Raw genomic sequence first — 13,754 nt, 5'->3', positions numbered from 1 at the left:
TTCTGGGGCTTTAACCACACCTTACCCACGGCCTACTTTACCAGAGGGACCCATCTCAGACTTCGCGGGCCCGCCCTCTAGAACGCCTCGCCCACTTCCGGTCACGGCGCCCCGCCCACCTCGCGTCTCCGGAACCTCGGCTTGGCCTCACTCCGTCGCTCCGCGCTGTTTCTCGGTCCCGAGCGTCCGACTTCCAAGCTGTTTTATTTGCGACTCTGTCGTGTGTGGGCGCGCTTTACGGCCGCGGGCGGGGGAGGGGGGGGGGACGCAGCGAGCCGGTGCCCGTGGGCCTTTCGGCCGGGAAGCAGAGTAAGCGGGTGAGGTTGATGCCCGGCGGCGGGGTGAGCGCGGCGTCTGGCCGGCTTCTCTCCTCGGCGGATCAGAGAGGGGCGCGGGAGGCGGCGGCGGCGGCGGCGACGTTCCGGAGCGGCCCGGCGGGCTCGAGCGGAGGCCGAGGCGGAGCAGGTGGCTCCAGGCCAGGGAGTGGAGGCCCCGGGGGCCCCGCGGGCAGGATGAGCCTGACCCCGAAGGAACTCTCGAGCCTGCTGAGCATCATCTCCGAGGAGGCGGGCGGCGGCAGCACCTTCGAGGGCCTGTCCACCGCCTTCCACCACTACTTCAGCAAGGCCGACCACTTCCGCCTGGGCTCGGTGCTGGTGATGCTGCTGCAGCAGCCGGACCTGCTGCCCAGCGCGGCGCAGCGCCTCACGGCGCTCTACCTTCTCTGGGAGATGTACCGCACCGAGCCGCTTGCCGCCAACCCATTCGCCGCCAGCTTCGCGCACCTGCTCAACCCTGCGCCGCCCGCCCGCGGCGGACAGGAGCCCGACCGGCCCCCGCTCTCAGGTACATCCTGCAGCCCGACGTTCTGTGGGAGTTCAGCGGCTGGGAAAATTAACCCTCCTTGGAGAGCATCAACCCTCCTCCCCTTCCCACGCTTTCTTTCACTAACATAGGGGAGGGGTAGCCAAAAGCTGCACGGGTTTTTTTTGTTTGTTTCTTTCAAATTCGCTGCACTCCACATGATCCCTCCCGATCGAAAAATTCAACGCAAAGTACAGCCCACCGAATAGCTGGATATATTCTAGTATGTCAAGTACGGGTCACTCATAATTTTAAGGCCCAGAGGTATGCGAAGTTACAGCCATCGCCTCTGATTCTACCTACTTTGTAAGTCTCAGAGTAAAGAACCCAAAGAAATGGCAGGTTGAAATCCACATCACGCCGGGCAGTGGTGGCGCACGCCTTTAATCCCAGCACTTGGGAAGCAGAGGCAGGCGGATCGCTGTGAGTTCGAAGCCAGCCTGGTCTACAAAGCGAATCCAGGACAGCCAAGGCCACACAGAGAAACCCTGTCTCAAAAATCCAAAAAAAAAAAAAAGAAAAGAAAAGAAAAAAAAACCCCGCATCACACTACACCTAACATCTTTGCACCTGCCTTCTTGGTCCGCTGTAATGTCACAGGAGCAGAGGATGAAGGGGTTCCTAATTCACTGTAAGAAGGTGCACGTCTCCTGGCAATATTGTGGAGTGTTTCTTTTGCCACATTGCTGAGATCAGGCAAAGATTAGATCCGAGGATGCTCCCCTACCTCTGGCGCCTCTGATGGAATCCAGGGTCACCCCTCTACCCCACAAACCACAGGCTACATTTTAGACTTTTGAAAAAGTATGTTTAAACTGCTCCTTAGGCCAAGTGCTAGAAAGCATTTCTGAATGCTACCATATATAAGTGTTAGTCTTTGCAGGAATTGAAGTATTTGATAACAGGAAATTCACAGCAGTTATTAAAACTGTAAGTTTCATTGACATATCCGTAGATCAGAGACTCTCAAGTGATGTATTTGTTTGTGGACTTCCTAAGTGTATATATTCTGTTAACTGGGACTCAGTTACATTTCATTTATAAAAATAGCTTCGTGTGGCAAGTAGCAAATACTAAGTTTTACCAGATTCTTAAAGTAACCATCGGAGAGAGAGAAATCGGTATGCGTTTTTATTTGCAGGGTTTTTGCCTCCTATAACTCCACCAGAAAAGTTTTTTCTTTCCCAGCTGATGCTGGCACCCCCGAGGGAACTCTTCAAAAAGACACCTCGCCAAATTGCACTCATGGATGTTGGCAACATGGGACAGTCTGTGGACATCAGCGGCCTTCAGTTAGCTTTGGCAGGTATGAGGGGCCAGGGATTTGGGCATTCTTCGTTTTTGAGATCCTCTACTTAAAAAATAACATTAAGGGCTGGAGAGATGGCTCAGTGGTTAAGAGCGCCGCCTGCTCTTCCAGAGGTCCCGAGTTCAATTCCCAGCAACCACATGGTGGCTCACAACCATCTCTACAATGTAATCTGATACCCTCTTCTGCAGATAAAGCAATCATATGCAATAAATAAAATAAATTAATCTTTAAAAAAAAACATTAAAAAATTACACTTTTGTTTCTATTTGTTTGATACTTTCCCATCCTTTTTTGTCCTTTTATTTTCCCCATCTCCCTATGTGTCACACACACACACACACACACACACACACACACACACACCCCACTTTTGTTTGGAGACAGGGTTTCTTTGTGTAGCCTTGGGTATTCTGGAATTTGCTATCTAGATCACAATAGCCTCTAACTAAGCTCTTCCCACTTCTGACTTCTGAGCACCAGGCCTGAAGGTGTGCACACCAAGGCCAGCTGCCATCCCGTGTTATACACTCCTACCCTAGAATCTGTGCCTTCACTGTCTTTTTTATTCTCTTTATTTTGTGTTCTTTTGATTGACCCCCTGCCCATCCTCATTTTCCACCTCAGCTGTCCGCCCTTGCTCAGACCCTTTCACCCTAGCAACCCCCCCCCCCCACATTCATTTGTATTATGTGTGTTGTATTACCTTCCTTATCCTCTTTCTTAGACCCTCTTTTAGCCCGTATTGTCATTTCCAGGTCTCCCGGCATTTACATGCATTCCTACATCGTATGAGCTAAGATCTGCATGTGAGAGGGAACCTCTTGTCTTCCTAGCAGAAGGGAGTGACTAAAGTTGTGTCCTCCTCTCAGATGGAAGTTGTCCGAGTCCCTTTCTTCATCTGCTTCATGGTCTCCCCAGAGCTTGCTGCACAGTTGTCTCTGAGCCAGGTGTGCGGACACGCATGAGGCACTTGGGTCTGTGAGGTCTAGCCCACCCCGGGTTACGTAGTGAGACGTATCTGAAAACAATAAAACACAAGACCAAACAAACAAACACCCCAAATACAGATGATGGAAACAAATACAGCAGAATCTATGTCTTCTTTAAAAATACAAACCAAGAAGTCACGTTTTAGTGACTCCAAGGGGTAGAGATTTTCATGAATAATCTGTTCCCTTCAGAAATTTTATTTAGAATTCCCAACAAATACCTACTATATATTGGCTTTCCAACATTTTTCCAGTTAACTTTTTCTTACATCTTTGTTGATAGTATGTTATTTAATTTCAATCAACGATGAAAATGTGGCATTGGTTATTTCAGTATTTTAAGCAATGAAAGCCGAGGACTTTACCTTGGATTAATCTGACCAAGATTGAACCTGTTTGGATTCTTCACTCCTCTCTCTGTGTCTTCTGTCTGTTTGTCTGTCTGTCTGTAGTTTGTAGTTTCTGCCTTGTCTGTGGCCTCCGATGTGTGAGTCTGAACGCGTCCATATCTCTATGTCTGCCTGGTCTCACTGTCTCTGACAAAGGATTTTGCCCTTATGTACTGAGCAGCACGGAGAACATCTCATGGAATAGGAATGAGGACACACTATAGAAGTCCTTCACAGTGGACAGAGGAGTGGGCCGCTGACTGCAGCTGACCACACAGGAAGCGTGCTGCTGTCGGCTTGTATCTGTGTGTTGTGCCAGGATTGATGTAGATACTCATTGTACAAGGTCTTTTTACACCTACTCTGAGATCCTAGCTCTATATCAGCTTAGGTTGTGAACGCAGAATCTGGAGAAATCCAAGGCAAGTAAGGCTGGTTGTTACGTTGTTCTCTTCAGGACAGGGTAAACAGACAGGCTGAGCACACAGCTCCTCCTCAGGTCAGGTCTTAAGTGGCCTTAGGGTATATTATTTACTTAGCTGTGAGGTCCTGCAAGAGATCCAGTCTCTTAATGTGTAAAAGATATTTTCATGAAACTCTATCATTAGAGACCTCTGTTTTTGTTTTAATTTTTAAAAGTTTTGTAGATTTATTTGTTTCACATATATGAGTGTTTTGCCTGCACTGTGCATACATACTACATACATGCATGATGCCCTTGGGACTCAGAGGAGAGTGTGGGATCCCTGGAATGGTTGTGATCCGCCATGTTGGTGCTAGGAATTGAACCCAGGTCCCCTGCAAGAGCAAGTGCTGTTAACCACTAAGCCATTTCCAGCCCCTAAAATGAATCTAAAACATGCATTTGTATCTCAGGATTATAATAAATTCATCACTGGCAATATGTTAATTACTGTCTGTGATAAATACCATGACCAAGGCAATTTATAAGGAAGGGTGTGTTCCAGAGGGGTCCCCGTCATGGGGGACCTTGGCAGCTGAATTAGCAAGCTGAGAGTTCACATTTTAAACCACAAACACAAAGCAGAGAGAAGCAAAATTGAAATGGCTTGAGTCTGTAAGCTCTCAAAACCTGCCCTGTGGCATCCTTCTTCCAGTAAAGCCACATCTGACTCCCAAGACAGCTGGCCCCACCAACTGGGGGCCTTCAAATGCCAAACACTGTCAGGGACATTGTCATCACGCCACTCATCACAGGCCACCACTGCTTAGGTCTTAAAAAGAGTCAGTAAACTGGTTGTGGTGGTGAACACTTTTAATCCCAGAGGCAGGTAGATCACTGTGAGTTCGAGGCCAGCCTGGTCTACAAAGCAAGTCCAGGACATGCAAGGCTACACAGAGAAACCCTGTCTTGAAAAACCAAAATAAAATAAAATAAAGAATCAGTAGTCTCTGCTGGGTGTGGTGGCGCACGCCTTTAATCCCAGCAATCTGAGAGGCAGAGGCAGGCGGATCTCTGAGTTCGAGGCCAGCCTGGTCTACAAAGTGAGTCCAGGACAGCCAAGGCTACACAGAGAAACCTTGTCTCCCCCCCCCCCCCCCCAAAACAAAAAACAAAAAAAGAATCAGTAGTCTCCAGGCTGGTGCTAGCCTGTGCTCTCTGTTCCTTAGAAGGGTAAGATGAGGCTCTGCAACTGACCCACCTTTAGTTGTACTCATGGGGCGCTGTACAGCCTTCCCTCCTGTGCATGCCTGTGGTGCTCACTTTGTCCTTGAAGTCGGCGCGCACAGAATCATACTGTATTCTTCCAGCCTTCTGTAGGGTATGATTTGAGAGATGAGTCCGTGTTGGGGATACATAGCCCTTGATAGTGTTGTGTGCAGTGCTCTGGTCCTTTGATCCCAAGCTTGTTGGACTTGGTGTTCCTGTGAGAGTTCCTGAGCATTCTTCTGGGGCGTGTGCAAAGTGCTGCTTCTGCATGGGAAGAGAGGCACGTGGGACAGTTAATGGGTCGTGTCCAGTTGTCCCGTCCCCAGCACAGTATGAGTTCACCGACATCCTCCTCCTCCATACTTGATGCCAGGTGTGTTAATTTTTTGCCAAGTCTGTGAGTGTGTGACGAGATCCCCAGCATCTCTTCAAATGTTTACTGGTCGTTTACAGTTTTCTGTAAAATGCCTGTTAAAATCATTAGTCACTTTTTTTCTTGTTCAGTTATTTTAATATTACTGTTTGGTTTATAGGAGTTAAACCTATTTATTTTGTACCCCCACTCTGTTCATGGTATTTCCAATTTTAAAATGTTATTTTTCCCACAGCTCAAATAGCCAAAGCTGGCCTTGGAGTCTTGATTCTTGCCTCAGTCTTCCAAGTGCGCGGGGATTACAGGTGTATAGCCCCAGGCCCGGCTTAAATATTGTAAATGCTTCTCATCTGAATCTGTTTCAGAGCGTCAGTCTGAACTGCCAACCCAGAGCAAAGCGAGTTTCCCAAGTATCCTTAGTGACCCCGACCCGGATTCCTCTAACTCTGGATTTGACAGCTCCGTTGCCTCTCGGATAACAGAGTCTTTGGTCAGTGGGCCAAAACCACCTATTGAAAGTAGGTATATAGACCCTATGAGCATACACAGGGGAGGAGGTCCCCCACAGTCACAGACACGGGGAGGAGAGGAGGGGTGAAGGGGGAGGGAGGGAGGAATGGAAGCATATAAGGGATGGCTAACAATTGAGATGTAATATGAATAAATTAATAAAATATTTTAAAAAAGAAAATAGGTTTATAGGAACTAATTTTATGTTCTCAGGCTTATATTTTAGCAGCACTCTGAAATTTTTCAGTTTTTCACAATAGTTTGTTTTCATTGAATCTGATGAGAGACTTCCTGCCTTCCTGTCTAGAATATAGCAGAGATAAAGCCAGCTATGCACTAGGACACTTGTTACTTGTTTGTTGTATGCCTCCTGGGAGACAGAAAGTCAGGTTTTACTAAAATGAATCTTCTTACTTGTTTTTGTTTTAATGAGAGTCTTGTGTAGCACAGAGTAGCCTTGAAAACTCAGGTGTGGCTGAGGATGACTTTAAAGCCCTGGTCCTTCTGCTCCTGCCTCTCAAGTGCCCGGGGCAGAGGAGGTGTGCCGCGCCTGCCTTTGCTTGTTCACAGTGTTTGAGGTGAAGGCCAGGCCCGCTTGTGTGGAAGGGAAGCGCTCCAGCTAACCCACACCTCCAGCCCTGAAGCAGCTCGGCCTTCACTCCCTGTCCTGCTGAGGTCATTGGCAGCCTTCAGTAACCGTGCCAGCGCCTCTGTCTTAACGTTTACTGAGTAAACTACTGAGTAAAGTTCCTTACTCTCCTTCAACTGCAAACAAACCAGAGACAAACAAAGCCCACTGAGTTAGAAAGAACCAGCTGTACCATTTGGTGCTGTAAGCTTCTGGGTGGTTTGAATGATGAAGTCAGTCCACGTAGGGTTGGACGTCGCCCCTGGTGACAGTACTCCCAGGGCTGTAGGCTTACAGTAACGTCCATTTGGTGTGGTCTCTGGCATATGTGCATGTACTACTTGACGTTTCCGCTAGTTACAAGCATGTCTTCAGCTCCATGGCAGGTGGTGGCCTTTGGTTTTAGAGGTAAGGTTTCCCTGTGGAGCCCTGGCTGTCCTGGACTCACTCTGTAGACCAGGCTGACCTTGAACTCAGTGATTTGCCTGCCTCTGGGTTTGATTGCAAGGGCCGTGGTCAGCCATATGTGTAGCCAAGTGTAACTATATCCCAGCATCCTACCTCAGAGAAGGAGTCCTTGTTCATGTGCTGAGACCATCTCTGTAAGTGTCAGAGGAGAGACATGGGGGTTCATTCTGGTGATGCCAGTGAGGGGGAATTGGAGATGTTAACGTGGTTTTTTGCTGTCAGTAAAGTACAGATTCATCTCCAATTCGGTTGAGCTTAGGATCCATAATAGAGCAGACTGCCTTCTGTCCTATGTGGGAAGTGCTCTCTGTGATGCGACTGGGTAGGACCTACTCCCAGGACACAGCTATACCCAAAAGCTGTGGAGAGGGAGTGGGAGTTCTTCTACCACAGTTGAGTGGAGATTACCGGGGTTTTCATTTCCTGTGCCCTGGTGGGGTTTAGTGGGCAGGCAGGGCCACGGCTGGGTGGATAGGTGTGTGTCTATCTTGTTACGGTGCAAAGTGTCTTTCTTGAGACTGGTCATTGGCTATAGCATTGTGGGTCACTAGAGTTGGGCTGCAAGTGTTTACATAAGACATAGTATTCCACTGGGGGCAGGCAATGTGCCTTGGTTGCCATAGTATAGGATGTTAGCTTTTCTTCTGTGTAGCAACAGTGAGGTGAGTTGTTAGTTCAGAAGAGGTACTAGCCAGGTATTTTAGTGTGTTGATAACTGATAACTTACGTAGCAGCCTTGAGTTGTGTGGATAGCTCCAAGCATGCTGTGTAACATGCTGAGGTCCTGAGTGCCGAAAAAAGAAAGAAAATGAAAAAAAAAATCAAAAATTTAATTTTAAGTTAGGTGTGGTGGTGCACTTTTTAAAACTAGCCCTTGGGAAGCAGACACAGGCAGATCTCTGTGAGTTGAGGGTAGCCTGGTCTACATAGTAAATTCCAGGACAGCCAGAGACAGAGTGAGACTTTTTTAACAAATTAAAATATGACATAAAAATACTATGATTTAAACTTAAATGTTTAATATTTTAAAAATAATAAAAATTGCCGGGCGGTGGTGGCGCACGCCTTTAATCCCAGCACTCGGGAGGCAGAGGCAGGCGGATCGCTGTGAGTTCGAGGCCAGCCTGGTCTACAAAGTGAGTCCAGGATGGCCAAGGCTACACAGAGAAACCCTGTCTCGAAAAACCAAAAAAAAAAAAAAATAATAATAATAATAATAAAAATTAATAAAAATCTACCACTGACATCTTTATTCTTAGCCTAAAGGGATATGCTTGCATTAAAACTCACTGCATGTGCATGCTCTCCTCTCCTCTTCCAAAAAGTGTATTTGGTCTCTGGCGTCATCCTGAAGGGGTGCTGCATGGAGTCGCGTTCTTGGTTGTAATTTGTGTAGAACTCTGATTTTTATATCATCACTGTTTGAAGCGTGAGTTTTATCGTGTGTCCTTATTAAAGGCATTCCTGTACTTCACTAGATGAAATGTGCATAGGTGTGATGCAGATGTTAGCTTCCAGATTCAGTCATGTGCCATTCTCATTATAGGCCATTTCCGGCCAGAGTTCATCCGCCCACCACCACCTCTCCACATTTGTGAGGATGAACTGGCCTGGCTAAATCCTACAGAGCCTGAGCACGCGATTCAGTGGGATAAATCAATGTGTGTGAAAAACAGCACAGGTGTGGAGATCAAGCGGATCATGGCCAAGGCCTTCAAAAGCCCTTTGTCTTCTCCCCAGCAAACACAGGTATGCGTGTCTTAGTGTCCCGTGTGAGTGGTGCGGGAGTGTTCAGTTGCAGACGTGGAACCAGCAGGAGGAAGCTGCCGAGGTCTTTGCAATCTCTGTAGCTGTATTCTGGCCTTTCCTCATTCACTCAACATGTAGCCCAGGCTGGCTACTTCCTGCCTCAATGCTTCTATTACAGATGTGTGCTACCACACTCGACTTGGTTTGTGTGTTTTTGGAGAAGTAGTTGGTAATTAAGATTTTAAGAATGATACTGTTATGGTCATACTGTATACTACCAGACAAAACCAAGACTCATGTCTAGAGGAAGAATGACCAGTGAGTGGGTTTTTATTATACATACATATATATGGCTTTTTCGAGATAGGGTTTCTCTGTGTATCCTGTGCTGTCCTGGATTCGCTTTGTAGACCAGGCTGGCCTCAAACTCACAGAGATCTGCCTGCCTCTGCCTCTCTGAGTACTAGGATTACAAGTGTGTGCCACTGTGCCCAGCTGTCTGGACTTCTAAATTGTCTTTTATTTTTGGATCATAATTTAGATCTGAAAATATATGAAGACATAATGAACATGGCTTTGAGGGAAGAAATTTAACAAATTAACAAGAATAATTTATATAATTCTTAAATAAAACACTTGGTTTGTATGCAGGAAAATTCTCTTAATCTGACTAAAGAACCTGTCAATTTGGTTTTCTTTAGCTCCTCGGTGAATTGGAAAAAGATCCCAAACTTGTTTATCACATTGGCCTTACTCCAGCAAAACTTCCCGACCTAGTGGAAAACAACCCTTTAGTGGCTATAGAAATGCTGCTGAAACTAATGCAGTCCAGCCAGATCACGGAGTATTTCTCTGTCCTGGTCAATATGGATATGTCCTTACATTCAATGGAAGTTGTAAACCGGTAAGTTCTTGTGTTCCAGCGGAGGTGATACACAAGCCCTGACTCAGGTACCCAAAAGTTTGAAAAGCTGCAGTGTTTTTGGTTTTGTTTTCTTTTCTCTTTTCTGATACTGTTGAACCTAAGCTGATCCTTAGCGTTCACTGCATTTGTTAAGAACTCAGTTGTTGAATTTACTTCCCTGACTTTCGTGCCCCTTACAAATGCAGATATACATTCCTTGGCAGCCAGTAGCGGCAGTGTGCACGTTGTTGGTCAGGGAACTGGACCTCTTGGCACGCTGCTGTGATTACTAGAGTTCTCCCAGTACTTCCTGTTGTTGAGGCAGTCCTGGTGCAGCCCTGGCTGTCCTGGCCCTCAGTGTATAACTCACGGAGATCCACCTGCCTCTTGCTCCCAAGTGCTGGGATTTTTTTTGTCCAGTTCTCCAGCTCAGTGATCATCAAGGAAAGAATGCATTCTTCCCCTGCTGGGGGAACGCTATATAGTTTCCATCTCTTACTTTCCTTTCAGGTTTCTTTTTTTTAAAGGTAAATTGTGAATTAAATGTACTTAGGTGGATGGGGTATTTATTTTTCTGAGCTTTGTTTGGTTTTTCTGTTTGTCTGTTGAGATGAAATCTCATCATATCGCAGTCCCTTCTCATTCACACCAGCCCGCCTGCCTCATCCCGAGTGCTGGGTCACAGTGTGAACCAGACCACAGCCTTTTGAGCATGCGTATACAAATGGCAGTTGTTTGAAGTTTGAACTGAGGAGTGTGCTAAGTAGACTGGTGACCAAAGCTTGGCTGACAGCACAAGGAAGGGGTCGGAGGGAAAGGCCAGCATGAGTTTCCTAATTACTTTGTAAGACGGTCACTGGCAGAGCTGGCTGGTTACCTGTGACACACGCTGCTTGCTCCCACATCTCCTTGCTGGGACTTATTATAGTTGCAGTTGCTGTTTCTGCAGTAGCCACGTTCTGCCTTGGATGGAGCAGTCTGAGAGGTCATGGATTCTCCTGCACTGCATTCCTCTTTACCAGCCAGTCAACTCCTAGCTTTCCTTGTTCTCTGGCACCTGTTGCAACTTACTATTCCCAAGCATGAGGCAGCCTTGCTGCTGCTGCACAGATCGCAGTGGTCATAGTGGCTGGTGCCGTGTTTAAGGTCCTACAGGTTTAGACAAGGCAGCATGTGTTCATTTGCCTTAGCAAAGTTTATAGCAAAAAAAGCTTTGCAGCGGTCAACCCTGTGTCCTAATGTTTCCTGGGCTGAACTTGGCTCGGTGTGGAATTCTTTTCTTTCTTTCTTTCTTTCTTTCTTTTTTTTTTTCCAAGACAGGGTTTCTCTTTTACACAGAGCCCTGGCTGCCCTGGACTCTTAGTTGTAGACCAGGCTGGCTTCGAACTCAAGAGATCCACCTGGCTCTGCCTCCTGAGTGCTGGGATTAAAGTCGTGTGCCACCATGCCTGGCTCAGTGTGAAATTCTTACCTGACTCCATTTCATAATATTCTACTTATTCCTTTGGAAAGTACTGTCTGCATGTACACCTGCAGTCCAGAAGAGGGCATCAGATCACATTGTACATGGCTGTGAGCCACCATGTGCTTGCTTGGAATTGAACTCAGAACCTCTGGAAGAGCAGACACTGCTCTTATCTGCTGAGCCATCTCTTTAGCCCATGTAAAGACTCTTAAACTTGTTACATAGCTGTTGTGTCTTCCAGTGTTACTGTGTAACCCCCAGCTACGCCTGCAGTTCTCAGGAAAGCCTGTTTTCCATATCAGCTAAGTAACTTTTTAAGGCTTTACCAGGTTCACATTGGTTTTTCAAAGGGCCACTTTAGTCTGATTATATGCTGTGCTGTTTACAGTACACCTCATCAGACTCACTGCCTCACAGTGCTTGTTAAGTCTTAAATGATGGCAGTGACGGGCGCGATACTCACTGTTAATGGAAGTGTCAGAGGCTCACATGGCCTCTGGGGTTAGAAGCTAGAGAACTGGGCCACATGGTTTCACTAGATGACCATGGATGACCGCAGGGAGATTTGCACCTCGTGTTTACGCTTCTTCTCTGTATCAGCAAACACAGTTAACTAACAGCTCAAACTCTCTTTCGTGTAACAGACTAACTACAGCTGTTGATCTACCTCCTGAGTTTATTCATCTCTACATATCAAATTGCATCTCTACCTGTGAACAAATTAAGGATAAATATATGCAGGTGAGTAGTAGAAACGTTTCTAACATTATTATCTGCCAAGAAAACAAGTTTCTAAAACTTGTTCCTTTTTCTTTTCCAGAATCGTTTGGTGCGCCTCGTATGTGTGTTCCTCCAGTCTTTGATCCGTAACAAAATTATTAACGTGCAGGACTTGTTTATAGAAGTGCAGGCCTTCTGTATTGAGTTCAGTAGGATACGGGAAGCTGCAGGCCTATTCCGGTTGCTAAAGACACTGGATACTGGGGAAACACCTTCAGAGACCAAAATATCAAAATAGCACCAACAGCCCTGCCCTTCTGCTGCTCAACTGTATTTGGATTGGTTTTTTAAAACTGTTGTAACATTTGAGTGCATTGCTTGCTTTATATCTAAGAAATATAAACGACACTTTATTTACCTAAAGCAGAATTTCCTTTTTCCTAGCTGAGTTTCCCATGGATAAATTTTGGTAAGAACTTGAAGGAATGTATCTTTTAGCTCTTTTGCTGATGACAATCCATTGTAGAAATAGTTATTCTGGAAATAGTTACTATAAGAAAAGAGGTTTGAAATAAAACACAGTACCCGACTCTTTTAGAACAAAATAGTTTCTGAAAAACCAGGCATCTGCTTTTGTAGCTTCTAGTGTGAAGCATGTTCAGTGAGAGTGAGTGCAGACACCGAGAGTTCACGGTGGGTGTGCTGAGAGCAGCCGGGCCACAAGCATGGGCACTCAGGCAGGGACCTTTTGCTAGGCTGTAATAGCTGGCGTTTTATTCCCTCCTAACTGTAGTCTGAGATAGGTGTGGTCTTGTTGGCATAGCAGGAGTGTGTACCCTAGATGCCTGGGGGGGGGGGGTAGAGCAAGGTCAGTGCTTGGGAAGGTGCCTTAGTTTTTCTCTTTAGACAGGGTCTGTCTACGTCGCCTTGGGGCTCATGACATAGACCAGGCTGCTCTTGAAGTCAGGGCTCCTTTTCTGGAGATATTCTCAGAAGAGATACATGGGGACATAGTCGATTCTCCAGCATTTGGCAAAAAGTAAAAGGAAGCCAAGCTTGGTGGCCTTCTCACAGTGTAGAAGGAACAGAAGAAAGATGCGCCTCAGCCCCTGTAGAAGGACCCCCAACCAAACAGCTGGCTTCCCTCAGTGCCCACCACCATTTTGCAGATGACAGTGGGCAAAGAACAACAGTTCATGTCCTAGACAAGTTCTCAAAGACTCACTGTGGGAAACAGCTCTACAGCTGATAGGCCCGCCTATCCTGTAGTCCAGGGTAGCTATAGCTACAGCCCACCCCCAAGTTAAAACATTTACTTAAATATGACAGTTTCTTGTTTAGGTGAAGGTTATATGTGTGCATTTATATTTAAAACCCGGTTGTGTGGTTCTTGAACATGAACTCTATAGATGACAAGTGTCCTGTCAAGATACCAAACAGTTGCACCTGAGTTTGGTAAAATACATTTAAGGTGCAGCCAACGAGGACACGGAATTGGAGTCCATGAATAAACTTCTGAAACTTTAACATGTATTTTGTCCATAAGGCCTGTCACAGCTGTATTAAGCTTATACCAAATGGTATTTCATTATATGCTTACTTGTTTTAAAAAATGTAATTGTCAAAACAAACACAATGTTCCCCAATAAGGTATAAACTTGAAATGGGATCCTTGCAGTGAAAGCTGCAGCAAAAAGGCACAAGCAGCTCA

At 46.3% G+C, this 13,754-nt stretch overlaps 1 protein-coding gene across 1 annotated transcript; it reads left to right on the top strand.

Moving 5' to 3' along the window:
* The first annotated feature begins 241 nt into the window (after positions 1 to 241).
* On the top strand, positions 242 to 12,466 carry CNOT11 (CCR4-NOT transcription complex subunit 11). The gene is made up of 7 exons (XM_084754425.1): positions 242 to 846; positions 2,006 to 2,170; positions 5,965 to 6,117; positions 8,752 to 8,954; positions 9,656 to 9,858; positions 11,968 to 12,064; positions 12,144 to 12,466. The coding sequence occupies exons 1-7, from the start codon at positions 327 to 329 to the stop codon at positions 12,339 to 12,341; spliced, it is 1,539 nt and encodes a 512-aa protein (XP_084610551.1). The 5' UTR covers positions 242 to 326; the 3' UTR covers positions 12,342 to 12,466.
* The last annotated feature ends 1,288 nt before the right edge of the window (positions 12,467 to 13,754 follow it).

Source organism: Acomys minous, assembly GCF_964271855.1.
Source record: "Acomys minous genome assembly, chromosome: 13".
In the NCBI taxonomy this organism is placed as follows: domain Eukaryota; kingdom Metazoa; phylum Chordata; class Mammalia; order Rodentia; family Muridae; genus Acomys; species Acomys minous.
The sequence above is the reverse complement of the archived record's forward strand: the minus strand, read 5'-3'. Positions and strand labels throughout refer to the sequence as shown.